The 15,714-nt window shown below is 46.7% G+C and overlaps 1 protein-coding gene across 2 annotated transcripts; it reads right to left on the bottom strand.

The window, feature by feature from the left end:
- Positions 1-9,181: 9,181 nt before the first annotated feature.
- On the bottom strand, positions 9,182-11,576 carry LOC100273849 (uncharacterized). 2 transcript variants are annotated; one of them, NM_001353583.1, is made up of 2 exons: positions 11,380-11,533; positions 9,182-11,154 (listed from the first exon to the last, which is right to left on the bottom strand). In NM_001353583.1, the coding sequence occupies exon 2, from the start codon at positions 11,123-11,125 to the stop codon at positions 9,467-9,469; it is 1,659 nt and encodes a 552-aa protein (NP_001340512.1). In that variant the 5' UTR covers positions 11,126-11,154; positions 11,380-11,533; the 3' UTR covers positions 9,182-9,466. The 2 variants fall into 2 exon arrangements, with proteins under 2 accessions (NP_001340512.1, XP_023156015.1); XM_023300247.1 differs by having other exon boundaries at positions 9,281-11,160; positions 11,380-11,576.
- Positions 11,577-15,714: the final 4,138 nt, after the last annotated feature.

The raw sequence follows: 15,714 nt of genomic DNA, 5'->3' as shown, positions 1-15,714 counted from the left end.
GATACTCGGTCTTCCGCCCCCGACGCATCTCTAAGCTGGCACCTCCGACCAATTGATGTTGCCCCCCGGCCATCCCAGGACGGCAGTGATACAGATACTTCCATAAGCCAAAATGCGGCAGCACGCCAAGATAAGCTTCGCAAAGGTGAACGAAAATAGAGATTTGGAGAATGGAGTTAGGGTTCAAGTGAGTCAGGTTGATGTGATAAAAATCAAGGATGCCACGGAAAAAAGGAGATACGGGAAGGCCGAGGCCGCGAAGAAGGAAAGGAGTGTAAACCACTGACTCGTGGGTATCTTCGGTTGGGACAGTAGTCCCATGGCAAGAACGCCAAGAACAGAGTTCCCGTGGAGGGAGAACCCCGATGGAGACAAGGCGGAGAAGCTCAACTTCAGAAATCACAGACATATGGTTACCTGCGAAGGGTAACTGGCTGTTGGGGTCGATGGCGGGGATCACTGCGGCAGACGAGTTCGTGGTCTTCCTCTTGGGCGCCATCTTGCTTCTCGATGGCGAAACAGAGCAGGAGGCGAGTGGCAGAGAAGACTCAGATGCGGAAATGCAAGAACTAGGGCACGGAAAGCAAAGGCGGCTGAAAACGCGACTCTTAAGGGATATTCTTGAGCCAGATACCTTTTCAAAAGTGCCCAGTCATCACCCGGCGGTCATCTCCGAAATCCCAGCATGCCACGTAGATATCTAACAGTTATTTCCAAGAAAGCCGATGTGCCACCTCATCACTCGGCGCTGCCTCTAAAACGCCGACCACGTGTTCAATCGCTCGGCATTACTTCTAAAATGCCGACGCCGACCTTCAATCACTCGGCGCTGCCTCTAAAACGCCGACCACGTGTTCAATCGCTCGGCATTACTTCTAAAATGCCGACGCCGACCTTCAATCACTCGGCGCTGCCTCTAAAACACCGACCACGTGTTCAAATCGCTCGGCATTACTTCTAAAATGCCGACGCCGACCTTCAATCACTCGGCGCTGCCTCTAAAACGCCGACCACGTGTTCAATCGCTCGGCATTACTTCTAAAATGCCGACGCCGATCTTCAATCACTCGGCGCTGCCTCTAAAACGCCGACCACGTATTCAATCGCTCGGCATTACTTCTAAAATGCCGACGCCGACCTTCAAATCGCTTGGCGCTGCCTCTAAAACGCCGACCACGTGTTCAAACGCTCAGCATTTACTTCTAAAATGCTGACGCCGATATTCTATCACTCGGCGTTATTTCTAAAATGCCGGCCCCGTATTTTGTCGCTTGGCATTACTTCTAAAATGCCGATGCCGACCTTCTATCATTCGGCATTGCCTCTAAAACGCTGGTTTTGTGTTCGATTGCTCAGTGCTACTTCTAAAACGCTGATGTCAATCTTCACATCGCTCGGCGCTGTTTCTACTATATCAAAAGAATCAGTTCAACATTCAGCAAAAGCAGTGGCAAGTCATCAAAAAGAGGGGATAAACGATATACTTCATTAAAGGGAAGTTGACGAGCTTACAAACCAACTCTTTATGAGTTGGTACTTCCCTAATTCTACTCTACATTACTACTACTACTAAATTACAATATACTACTCTACATTACCACTACTACTAAATTACACTAATTACCACTACGTTATTCTAGCTATACTAAACTATACTAATATCTAAGAAAACCAGTGGCGTCTAGCCACTGGCCCTGCCCCTGCCGCCGCCGCCGCCCTTGGTGCTGCCCCTGCTGTCGCCCTTGGTGCTGTCCCTGCTGCCGTCGCCGCCGCCCCTGCCACTGCCACTGCCGCCACCGTCGCCGTCGTCGTCGTCGTCGTCGTCGTCGTCGTCGTCTTCACCCTCGTCACCGCCGTCCGAGTCCTCCTCATCTGAGGAGCACTCCGACTCATCCGAGCCTTCGAGCCCGGCGCGCTCGACGGCCCGGATGTACGTCCAGACCTCCGCGGCTATCCCCTGGGAGTCGTCCGAATCATCGGACGACGCCGGGGGAGAGACGGGAGCCGGAGACCCCTCGGACTCGGAGGAGAACTCCTCCTCCGAGTATTCCGAGTCACCAAACTCCTCCGATGGAGGAGTCGGCTCACGCTTGCGCTTGTTGTTCTTGCCCATGGTTGAAGCTTTGGGAGAGAAGAAAGGGAAGAGGCAGTAAGGAGCAGCGAATAGATGTGAAGAAACCAGAGAAGCAAAGGGGTCATTTATAGAAGGGAAAGGCAACCGCTAACTTCTAACCGCGGTCACTGAACAGTCGCAAGGCATTCAATAAGCACTTCCACCCACCCGAAGACACGTCAGACGGCGGACGCCGTTTCATGCAACACTACACCCATTGGAACTCCAGTCAACAGTGCAAAAGATATGATTACACTAGCCGTCCCATCGCATTACTACTCAGAGGCAACCGGCTACAAAACACTCAGCGTACCAAGCCGTCCCTTGCCCACACCCATTGGGGGGGGGACGCCCAGGAATTATCAGTATATTTTTCAAACGGTCACATCTGTGCAGAGCATGCAGTGAATACCTCAAGACAAAAATGAGATATCAGTAAGGATCAGAGGAAAGCCAAATATAACCAGCAAAGTACAAGATATGGCCGACAGAAGCGACGTGAAGACTAGACAGAGAACGTCCGTCAAACGTCCAATCAATCGCAGAAGCAAATAAATTGCACTACCTAGCAAGATATGGATGGATTGCAAGCTCGGCTGCTAAAGACAAAATATACGCTGACCTTTGCAGCAAAATATTGATGACATAATGCTGACCTCAAAAGCATAATGCAAAATAGCTTCATGCCAGTTTCCACAAGCGGAAGGAAGACCTTCGAATGGATTATCTTTAAAAATCCATTTGAAGGTCGGGGGCTACACCCATTGGGTGCACCTCCGGTGCACCCCATGGAGTATTATTCTAAACCGACATAGCGCCGACTTCTAAGGCGTAGAGCAAAATTGAAAAGACCAATCCTCAACCGAGATGCAGGAGCGCGAATGGAGATAACCTTTGGAAGAAGACCTTCGAGTAGATTATCTTCTAAAATCTAATCAAAGGTCGGGGGCTACACCCATTGGGTGCACCTCCGGTGCACCCAATGAAGTCCAGAGTCTTACAATCCAAAATGCCGACCTCTAAGGCACAAGCACAAAACCAAACTTTGGTCGAACGAGTGATCAGAGCCAGAGAAGACAGCAGGAAGTCATTTTCTGGACCTTGGATCTTTGAGTCGATTACTTCTAAATTAACTCAAAGATCGGGGGCTTGTGGGGGATAGATATCCCCTGGGTCCACTAAAGAAGTAAAAGGCCTCACGAAAAGCCCAAAGACCAATAATTCGTAAGGTCATTCTTTCGTGGGCCTAGGGAAAGACAACCAATGAAGAAGACGTGTGACTGATTAGTGCAAACACAGGCGGCCCACAACGTCGAACGAATGAATCACAAACAGAGACCCGACTTTCCCGCGCTGAAGCCCCCATGCAACGAAGCCATGCGAGGATAAGTCGGCGGAGGTTACGTAAGGATAAACTCAAGAGGTTCACTATCTTTCAGCTACTTGTTGTTATCGTATCACATGTAATGCTCCACGGCCGAGTATATAAGGCCTAGGGGGCACCCCTTCAGATCGATCGACCCTGTTCTACTTAGCCACCCACAAAAACTCTCTGCGCCCTCTATCCAGAGAATCCTCTTGTAACCACGCTCATATACTCACCAGGACGTAGGGTGTTACGCACTTCTAAGCGGCCCGAACCTGCAAATCTTGTCCATTGTCCCTCGTGCGATCGGCACGAACCATTTTGCTACAGTCGTCGACACCGTCCTACTCCTAAAAACACCTTGAGGGGCAACCCCGGGTGTGCGGTCGGACCCAAAACACCGACACGTCCCATCTGGCTCGCTCCGCCAGATAGGCGATGATGGCGCCCCGCACGCTCCCTGACGATGGCGGCTCTCGGCCCCCTTACGGAAGCGAGAGGACGTCAGCAAGGACTCGACGGCCCCGACAGTTGTCCCTCCGCCAGGCTCCAGCGCTCCTCCGACGGCCACGACATCACACAAACCGGGCGCCAAAGTCTCTCCGGCCGCCACGATGGCGTGTACTTAGGGCGCTAGCTCTCCTCCGCTAGACACGTAGCACTCTGCTATACCCCCCATTGTACACCTGGACCCTCTCCTTACGCCTATAAAAGGAAGGACCAGGGCCCTCTTAGAGAGGGTTGGCCGCACGGGGACGAGGACGAGACGGGCGCTCGCGTGAGGCCACTCGCTCCTTCCCCCGTGTGGACGCTTGTAACCCCTACTGCAAGCGCACCCGACCTGGGCGCGGGACGAACACGAAGGCCGTGGGATTCCCACCTCTCTCACGCCCATCTCCGGCCACCTCACTTCTCCCCTTCGCGCTCGGCCTCGCGTCGACCCATCTGGGCTGGGGTACGCGGCGATACTTCACTCGTCGGCTCGGGGACCCCCCGGTCTCGAAACGCCGACAAATTTGTTACATAAAATCTTAATTAACATATAATATTAGTATCGAGTAGACAATAATTTATGTTATTTGAGATTACTATAAAAAATAATCTATTTTCTATTTTCTATATTATATTAGTGTTATGTCTATTTTACTATTTTAAAATATATTATTTAAAATATTTTTAAGATTTTATATTATAATTTAGAGAGCAAATTTATATTTATGGCTAAGCTCGTTGGCTCGACGAGCCGGCTCGTGAGACCAGAGCGAGCCGAGCCGAGCCTCTTTTCCGAGCTCGTCAGATGGACGAGCCAAGCCAAGCTCGGCTCGATTCCACCCCTATAGGATCCTCATTGCCATCTCTACCCTCTCCTCACTTCTTCCATCCCCATGTGCAACCCCCTTCACAACGTTGCGTCGTGCTAGCAATGGAGATGGTGGGCTCACCGGACGGACGCGACCTTTTCACAATCTCACGTTGTGCCGTCGACGGCCATCACCCTAGCGTCGATGGTTCCTCTCCTTTCCTCCATCTATATTTAGGACCTGTTTATTTCAGCTTATAGATTATATAATCTAGATTATAATCTAAATTATATAATCTATATTATAATCTAGATATATTATAATCTATATGTAGTTGTTTGGTAATCTAGATTATACAAATATAGATTATTCATAAAGACAGCAATACTCTTGTTTGTTTATTTGAGATGAGGAAAGAAGGATATCATATATTGTAATTTCTATTTACATAACCATGGATAGTGAGTCTTTTGCCAAAATAATCTCAAATAAGCTACTCTTAAGAAGATTATGAGATTATCATATTCTAGACTTTAGATTATATAATCTGATCTCATAATCTAGGTGTTTGTTTACCTGCTGGATTATTTGCGCTGTATTATATAATCTAGAGATATTATAATTCGAAACAAACAGGGCATTAGTCCATTTATATTTGCGATTTCGGGCTAGCCTGACATGATCGGTGTGATTGGTTTGCGGCTCAATGCGTGCAGCTACAGTCGCAGAGAATTAAAGCATGCGTGTTTGTTTGGTTTAAAGGTGAACCGATACAGGCTCAGGTCACGCAAAAAAAAGGACGTGAAGCCAGGTAGGTTGGACATTTTTTTTTACTATAAACCAAAAACCAAACTAAATCGAAATTTTGTTTTCTTGATAGCTCGGTTCCGTTTCAGTTTTTAAAGAAGTTCGGTGTTTGTTATCATAATCGGTTTTTACTGTATACTAAACCAAAATACTAAAAAATCAAATACCAAACTTTATCAGTTCTAAAATTTGATTCTTTAATCATGTCAACTAAATATGTGATACAATTAAATTATTATTCACTTATTTGTATATGATGTATGATGTATCTTAAATTCTTGTACCTATATAATTTTTATTTTTTAAAATTGTGTGTATTCCATCATGTAAATTTATTATATGTGTTGTCTTGTAACCTTCTTAAGTATAAGTTTGGTATTCGATCGTAAAACCAAAGTAAAAAAAAACTAAAACTGAATTTATTGGATTTTTATTTTCTAGAAAATTGATTGGTTTTTAATGCGTGGAAAATCGAACTGAAGTTAAAAAAACAAATGCCTATAACCAGGCCTGCAGGAGACGCCCATACGGCCGGAACCAGCCGCATGCAAATCGAGAAGCATTTTTAGTCTGTTTTCCATTGTAGGTTCTAAATAAAAGATTTAATCACTAAATCGATTTTATATTTGTGTTTATGAGTTTTTTTGAGTAAAACTAGACCGCTCATGCTATATATTTCAAATTACTTTATTCAATCACATATTTATCTGGCCAGCCTGGTAACAACGTTTGTACCTGCTTGGCTGAGCTCCTATAGGCATTTAAACAAATATGTCTTGTATAAGCTCAAGTCTTACTCATCTTGAGTTCCTGACTCGGCTCATACTAGGGATGCCAATTATACCCACGGACACGGGTATCCGTGGATTTTCGTACCCGATGGGCACTGATACAGGTACAGAATCCCACCCGCGGATAAGGATACGGAGAGTTTTCGCCCGTAGGTATTATTCAGGCATAACCTTTCGCTCACAGGTAAGACCCGCTACCCGTTTAATTTGGCAATTGGCGTCCATCCATATACAGACTACCTTATGTAAACTCCTAGGCCCTAGCGCACTTGACCCCAAGTCCCCAAGACCCCAACCTTGTTACCCCATCCGCCATTGGTAACCTGTGTGGCTGTGTCACTATGTTACAATGTGTATCGGTGTGTGGAGTTGGTGTGTGGACGTGTGTACTATGGTATTTATATTTATGTGTAACTATGTCAAATGGTATTTGCTGTTGGGTAACAGGTTGTCCGGTATCAGTGGATATCCGGCGGATACGGGCAAGGGCAGGGAATTTTACCCACAACATCTCATGGATACGAGTATGAAGTAGAGGCATGGATATCATGCCGGGCAAGTAATTAACCTACCTGCATCGTACCTGACCCACTGCCATCCCTAGCTCGGACATCCTGCTAGACTCCTAAAGACAACCAATCATACAGAATAATTATGGGCCTTGCCGGACCAGCCCACACAATGAGCCATCAGCCTATACTCCAACATGTTATTACTTACACGTGATAGGCTCATTTCAGCCGGATCAATATGAAAAAGCCTGAAATTTAAATTCTAGTTTGAAAGAAAAAAGTAAGAAATTCAAATCTTGTCTCGAAATCTACTCTAAATAAAATGGACCCCGACTCATTTTGGCTCTGAGATGCAACACCTCAAAAGAAGACCTAAAAGACACAAAGAAGACTTATAAATACTCAGCACAAGTCCAAGACATAATATCAAAAGAGCCCAAGAAGAAAAGATATAAGAATCAAAAAGGGATGTGAACTGGCGCACTGGACTGGGCCAGTGGTGCACCGGACCACATGCGCAGAGAGCTCTACAAACAAGCTCTCGAACAACTAGCTATCCGGACCAGTCCGGTGGTGCACCGGACCGTGGTCCAATGGCTAGTCCCAATGATCGATTGACGTGGCGGTCTTCAGACCAGTCTGGTGGCGCATTAGACCACTTCGATAGTGTAGAGCTGTTGTAGGACTTCCAATGGCTAGCTGACGTGGAGGGCCATGTCAGTGCTGTGGGGTTCAATTTTGATTGCCACAACAAGAAGATTGGTACGCCCTAGTCCCTATGACCCTGCATATGATTGATTGCTAATCTAATTTATATTGAGAATTTATATACATTTTGATCAATTTATAATGAGGATTCTTTTCCAAATGCAAGTATTGTATATAAAGTATTATTAACCATTCAAGTGACTGTTGCATCAGCAGAACAAAGTTTTTCCAAAGTGATGTTATTGAATTCTTATTTATATTTTATAATGACACAAAAAAAGACTTACTGATTTGGCCTCAAATGCACTTGGAATTGTACTTTTAGAGAAGATTGTATACAAGCAAGAGTTCATTTAATAAACACTAAAAGAATGATATTGTTAAATGAAGAGTTCAACAATAGATATGTTTCTTAATTATTTATTGCGATTTACAATATTACCATAAAATATGCAATAATAAAGTTGTATTTTTTCTATCTAGAGATGGGTCTAATTTTAAAATTTTGTTTGGGGCCTTGTTGGAATTTGGGCCCATTTGAGTTGCCCATGCTGTTGAAATTCCAAAGCAAAGTAGTTGTTGGTTTTTATTCCCACATTGCTAGTTCAAGGCGGTATATACTAACTTATATAGCTACACTCATTCCCATATCCGAATAGATAAAGTAATGGGAGAGAGAGCATGGCTAGTCTTACAAACATACGCACGTGTTTCCGTGTGTAATATCGTCTGACTTGTGACGTGCGACCGTGGTATGTCTATTTAGGAAACTTGTATCCTATTAATTTAATTTGATTTTTTGACCATTGAGATTTAATACAGATTTTATTGCCATAATCGTGGTTAATTAATCGGCTGCCAATTAATGGGTAAATTAAGGGAAAACGACTTCTTCGGGCAGTCGCGCCTATATTAGGCCTTTGAATGTGTTCAGGTTTTTCACCCTCGAAATCCTCTTCCATTTTCCTTCTTCCTGCTTTGGAAAGTTGTGATGTGACGATTGAGTTGTCATGATTTCACCGATCTTCTTCCTTGGCGTGCACTGAGGAGGAGGGCGAGCGGTATCTCTGAACCCTTGCCATCGTGAAGCCTGCACGAGGGACGCCAATAAGGTTTCTAGGCAGCGCAACTGCGCGACCACTCGAAGCCGTTCGACGATGATCTGCGCTACCTAACTGACTAATCTACGCGTCTACATCGACGTCCTGCTTCGTTTACTTTTGTGCTTAATATCAATCTAAGCATCGACAAACCCAACGTGAGTAAATATGTTAACTCGGTTATTTACTGTGTTGATCTATATGTTGTTATGTGTAGTGCGCTTAAGTGTTTTGAATATCTATGAAATTTACCTAGATTTAAAATCTAGTTTTAGAATATTAGGCAATTTTCAACAGGCCTCGAAATTCCCCGGCTCGGCCCTGGGTCCCATACAAAAGAAAAAGGATTTTCCGCACCTGGAAGCAAAAAGGCGGCAAAGGAATATTTACATTCAATAGGATTAGGGGAAGAAAAAGGAAAAGGGGTGGTTATGATCAGGACGCGTGACTACCTTATATTGATCCTTCCTGACAATTTTGTTGCCAATCAAAATGACAGGATTTATTTATTATACATGATATTGGAATGTCAACTTTAATATTTTTGTCTGCAATGCTGAGAATGGTAAATGACAAGGTGCGTGGCTAAATTTACAAAATTTAGTTTGCAGTCAAATGGTACATGGAAGAATCGTATTACAAGATATTGCATGATATTTAATGAATATCGCAAGCTTCTAGAAGTTGGCAAACCTCGATCAAGGTAATCTAATCTTGTATATATATGGTTATAAGTCGTAAGATTATGTAGTATGTCGACAGTATGTCCTAGAAGTACTCGAAATCCGTGTATGACTCGCCGGAGTTTTGCTTTCCAACCGGCGGCGCCTCCACGGCCGCCGTTGTACTGCTGTCGGGCGCCTTCTTGTCTTTGGCAGCTCCGTACTGCCGGAAGTCCACCGGGTCCGGCACCGACGGCGGGACCATGCTCCTGACCAGCGCCCAGTTGACACCCTCGAAGAACGGGTGCTGCTTGATCTCCGTGGCGCCCCTGGTGAAGGCGATCCGCTTCTGCGGGTCCTTGACGAGAAGGCCGCGGATGAGGTCCTTGGCGACGGAGCTGACCGCCGGTCCCCCGGCGCCGCCATCGGAGGGGAAGCGCAGCGGCTGCTCGATGACGTTGCACAGCGTGGCGCGGTTGCCGGCTCCCTTGAAGGGCGTGGAGCCGTGCAGCAGCTCGTAGAGGAAGATGCCCAGCGTCCACCAGTCCACGGCGCTGCCGTGGCCCTCGCCGCGGATGATCTCCGGCGCCAGGTACTCGTGCGTGCCGACGAACGACATGGACCGCGCGTCCGTCGGCTCCGCGTTGAACTCCACCGCGGGCGGGCCGCCGAGCCCCAGGTCGCTCTTGGACGGCTTCCGGCTACGCCGGGGCAGGATGCGCGGGAAGAAGGACGACGGCTGGATGCACCCCTGGTTGGCGGTAATGACGTCGCTGTCCGCGACGTCCACTCCTCCTCTGCCGACGCTGCCGACGCCTCCGCCGCCGCCGCTCCCGGTGGAGTGCACAGACGACGACTTGACCAGCGTCGGGCACACGGTGCAGCGCAGCGACAGGTCGAAGTCGGAAAGCATGATGTGACCGTCGGTCCGGACCAGCACGTTCTCCGGCTTGAGGTCCCTGTACACGATCCCCAGCATGTGCAGGTACTCCATGGCCAGCAGCACCTCGGCGACGTAGAACCTGGCCGCGGGCTCGGTGAAATGCTTGCCGGGCTGCTTCTGTCGGAGGGAGTGGAGGTTGCCGCCGCTGCAGTACTCCATGACGAGGCAGTAGAACTTGTCGGTCTCGAAGTGCGTGTAGAGCGTGGGGAGGAAAGGGTGATCGAGGAGGCCGAGGATCTCGCGCTCCGTCTGCGCGCGGGCCATCTTGTTCCGGCTGATGATGGACGCCTTGTCCATCACCTTCATGGCGAAGAAGGCTGGCGTGGCGCGGAGCTCCACCAGGTACACGCTGCCGATGTCGCCGTATCCCAGGCGCTTGAGCAGCCGGAAGTGGCCCAGGTTCAGCGGCGCGTCCAGGGACGTGGCCAGCTGGATGGCCTCCCACTGGCTGTCGCCGCCGGTGTGCCGGCGGACGTTGGCCGGCGTGGCGCCTGAGGCGGTGCTGCTGCTGCTGCTCTCCATGCTGTTGCTCCTCGGGCCGCCGCTGTCCACGCTGTTGGCGTCGGCATTGTTGCCCGCCGTCGCCGTCGCAGTCGCCGCTGTTGGCTCGGAGCTACTTTGGGGAGGCAACGGCGTCGCCGTCGTCGCGTGGGTTGAACTGCCATGGCTCGTCTTGGGCTTGGATTTGGTCCTGTCGTGCGAATGCGCAGACGGCTTATTAGAGGCGGTGGATTCAGCTCCGAAGTCGTCATCACTGTCATCGTGTTCGACGAAGCTGACGGGATCGCGTTCGCCGCTCTTTCTTTGAGGGCTGAAGTCCATGCCGTGCTCCGGTGACTTGAACAATCTATCTGAAACTTCACACATGCCAAAGCATCAGCAGCTGCCATGCATTGTGTGACTGGGAGTGGGACACAAATCATTCCACTGTTCATCCTTAAGCTGAATCTATATGTTGATAATATATTGATCAACATCTAACCCCGGGCCCAAACAAACAAACAAAAAAGAATCACACATCAATAGTTCGCATTGCAATAAGATCGATGGTGACCACGCGCGCAGTAAACACAAACCTGACGAGTAAAAGCTTGATGAATGGTTTGAGCGGCAAATGATCAGAGAAAAAATCGACAGAAGCAGGTCTTATGCGCCCTGACATTGCTCTGAGCAAAAGCTACATGATCGAAGAAAAATGAGGTACGCAGTCGATTGGCTTGCACCAAAAAACGAGGAGAGGATCGCTTTGGTGGGAGAGGTAAAGAGTGAAAAATGCTTTGCAAACATAGGCTTGGATTCGTGGGGTTGCGAGACATCCGTGGGATGGAGGGCAACTAGACACCCATGAAGAAGCCATGCATATGACTAAATTTAGCGAGAGGAGATAGCGATGTGCTCACGTGACCATTCTCGGTCTCGCTCTCTTGCACAGGATCCTAAGGCTTGTTTGGTTACAAGGGATCAGAGCAGATTAAGGGCTAGTTTGGAAACTCGAATCCCCTTCAGGATTAAAGGGGATTAGAGGAGAAATTAGTTCATTAACACCTTAATCCTCTCTAATTCTGAAGGGGATTTGAGGTTCTCAAAGTAGACAGGTGAAAATTACTCTCGATACTAATTTTTAACACAATTCCCCAATCCCATTCTAACCAGAGGTGGTGTTGTCTCATAGCAGCCCTATAATAAAGTAGACCAAAGATGCAGGGAGTCAGCATACACCAGTAGTAGTCGGAAGGCAAGTTGTATCGACATCTAGAAGTTGGTTAGATAGCCTCTAGTAACACTCTTGAGATTCGAGGTTTAATTCCCCGCGAGAATGAATTTTAAAAAAAAAGTATCTCGTCTATCAAAGACTAAAACACCCGTTTTAAATTATAGGTCATCGGCCATATGTGAGAAGATTATCTTCTATGTATAGAAGATCACCTTCTATACAAGGTGCAATAGAGGGCCAATTCTAAAACTATAAGGTCCAAAGACTAACCTTGTCACATGAGGAGTGAGACATGAAGTTTAAAGGGTCTCTTTGGTGACTAAGAAAATGGAGGAGATCCACAGGCGAAGAATCCCCTTGCTATATTCCCCCGCAATAAATCTCTCATTTCCCTCGTCACCAAATCGGCCTTTAAGAAAATGCCCAGAAATTATTTTTATCTCGTGGATTGATTTTTTTTTATTCCTAGAAAATAGCTCAATAAAGAGGCAAGCTCTCTCAACTATCGTTAAAAAATATATACAAGGGTTCAAATTATTTTATGTCATTTTCTTCAGAAGTGATCTTTCATTCTATGGAACTATCACAAAAATAACTTATAACTTATAAGAAAATGCAACGAACGTTCCACGCTTTCCACCGTCTTCGTACCCCTACATCTAAATGGTAAAAAGTTAAAATTATACATAAATTAAATTTTGAACCATAGTTGTTGACTTTAATCTAGACCTACATTCATACCTACCTAGCCAACATAACACACATATCTTTCTATTCTATACTCTATACTCAAGCATAAATGAAAACATTAGCAATGTACGGGCACTCCGCTAGTTGTCTCTTAAACTCGTGTTTTACATGACTAGTTCTTTCCAAAGCATCATTTCAACAATTCTCATGTTCGTTTTTTTCTAAATTATCAAAATCAAACTTCCCATGCAGAACTACTTTATTCCCAAGAAGTTAATTGTACCACTCGAAATCCAAATTTAGGTAGGTATGTGTAGATTAGAGTGATTTAGCACAATAGAAATCTTGAAAATCTTAGTCGGCCAGAAGGCAACGGGAATTATACTACCGACAGAAATAACTAATTTCTGGGCTAATTCTCGTCAATTTCTATATATCGTTTTTAGAATTAATTAACTACCATCAGCGACTGAAGAGGTTAATTAATTCCTGTCAGCTACTAACAGCCGACGACAATTGTTGTGTTCAACCCCATAACTCTTGTTGACTTCCTTTACCAATGGGAGTTAAAGGAAACAACGCCACGTTAGCGCCCTAACTACAATCGGCTACGATGAGTCTGACGAGAGTTATTGTGTTAATGTAATAGAATAACCCCATCGACTTAATCATAGCTGATGGGGGTTATTCTGTGTTGCAACCGCAACAACCTATTTTCTCAATTTCTCAGGCACTTTCAACACAAAAAACGTATACAACATATATCCCAATTCATCGATATTATATATCACAATTCACATCTATTGCTTGCATTAACGTTACAATTTACAATCGCAACTCACAAAAGCCATTCGTTTAACAATCATAGGTTTCCAGTTCAATACATATTGTCCACAAAAGTCATTCGTTCACCAACCAAGCAAAGGATTGCATAAGTTCTAATGTATAGAAGCTTGCACATGTACTCAGGCACTAAAACCACTCCTTGGATGATTCAAGTTGTGGCCGCTACCTCTTGCAGGAGGAGGGTAGGCGAAGAACTCTACAAAAGTAGTTCCAACAGGTTCAGTCCCACTCCCAGCCATTGTATCTGAAAGGGAAATGTGCCTTTGGGCCATTTCTAAGTATTTTGGTGATTTAGTGTCCAACACAAGTGCCTAAGTGTAAAATGGTGGGCAAAATACAAATCAAGGATAAAGGTATGTTTCTCAGACTTAGTACATTGTTTTAGAAACTAATGTATTGTGTCTAAGTGCTGGAAACAGGAAAAATCGAATTGGAATTGTCTTGGCTCGAGCAGCCAAGACTCTGCTCAGTCTGGGAGCACCGGACAGTCCGGTGGTGCACCGGACAGTGTCCGGTGCGCCAGGCTGGCTTGCGCGAACTGGCCACTCTCGGGAATTCACCGGCGACGTACGGCTATAATTCACCGGACTGTCCGGTGTGCACCGGACTGTCCGGTGAGCCAATGGTCGGCCGGGCCAACGGTCGGCCGCGCGATCTGCGCGGGACACGTGGCCGAGCCAACGGCTAGAAGGGGGCACCGGACTGTCCGGTGTGCACCGGACATGTCCGGCGCGCCAACGGCTCTCTGGCTGCCAACGGTCGGCTGCGCCAGTTAAGGAAAGAAATCTGGCACCGGACAGTGTCTGGTGTGCACCAGACTGTCCGGTGCGCCAGACGACAGAAGGCAAGAATTGCCTTCCCAGATTGCTCTCAACGGCTCCTAGCTGCCTTGGGGCTATAAAAGGGACCCCTAGGCGCATGGAGGAGTACACCAAGCATCCTTTGAGCATTCTTGATCACTCACACTTCACTCTTGCACACTTGTTCGACATTCTAGTGATTTGAGCCCCGTTCTAGTGTGCTAGTCTTTTTGAGCTCAAGTCTGGGTCTTGTGTGTGCGTATTTGCTGTGATCTTTGTGTCTTGTGTGAGTTGCTCATCCCTCCCTTACTCCGTGATTCTTTGTGAACATCAAAAGTGTAAGGGCGAGAGGCTCCAAGTTGTGGAGATTCCTCGCGAACGGGATAAGAAAAGAAAAGCAAAACACCGTGGTATTCAATTTGATCATTGGATCACTTGAGAGGAGTTGAGTGCAACTCTCGTCCGTTGGGACGCCACAACGTGGAGTAGGCAAGTTTTGTACTTGGCCGAACCACGGGATAAATCACTGTGTCATCTCTGTGTTGAACTCCTTGTGGTTATCGTATTGTGCAAGATCTTCTCCCTAGCCACTTGGTGATTATTGTGCTAACACTTAACCAAGTTTTGTGGCTTAAGTTTTAAGTTTTACAGGATCACCTATTCACCCCCCCTCTAGGTGCTCTCAATTGGTATCAGAGTCGTTCTCTTCAAGAAGGGACTAATCGCCCGAAGAGATCGATCCTAAGGGAAAGGGGATGGTGGTCAACAACAACGAGAAGGAGTCTATCTTCAACGAGCCGAAGGATGACAAGCCTACCGACTCAGGCTCGAGCCACAAGCGCAAAGACGGGAAGAAGAAGAAGACAAGGCGCATCAAGGAGATCGTCTACTACGACAGCGACGAATCTTCCTCTTCCCAAAAGGACGACGACGACTACAAGAAAAAGAAAACGATCAATTCGAACTTTTCTTTTGATTACTCTCGTATTCCTCAAAGTACAAGTGCTCATTTATTATCTATTCCACTTGGTAAACCTCCTCATTTTGATGGAGAGGACTACGGATTTTGGAGTCACAAAATGCGTAGTCACTTGTTCTCTCTCCATCCTAGTATATGGGAGATTGTAGAGAGTGGAATGCACTTTGATAGTACGGATAGTCCCATGTTCATTAATGAGCAAATTCATAAAAATGCGCAAGCTACTACTGTTCTTCTAGCTTCATTGTGCAGGGATGAATACCACAAAGTGAGCGCTTGGATAGCGCCAAGCAAATTTGGGACACCCTCAAGATCTCTCATGAGGGGAATGACGTCACAATGCTCACCAAGATGGAGTTGGTGGAAGGCGAACTCGGGAGAT

This window comes from Zea mays, chromosome 6 (assembly GCF_902167145.1).
Source record: "Zea mays cultivar B73 chromosome 6, Zm-B73-REFERENCE-NAM-5.0, whole genome shotgun sequence".
NCBI lineage: Eukaryota > Viridiplantae > Streptophyta > Magnoliopsida > Poales > Poaceae > Zea > Zea mays.
Note: the sequence above shows the minus strand (reverse complement) of the source record. Positions and strands in the feature narration are given on the sequence as shown.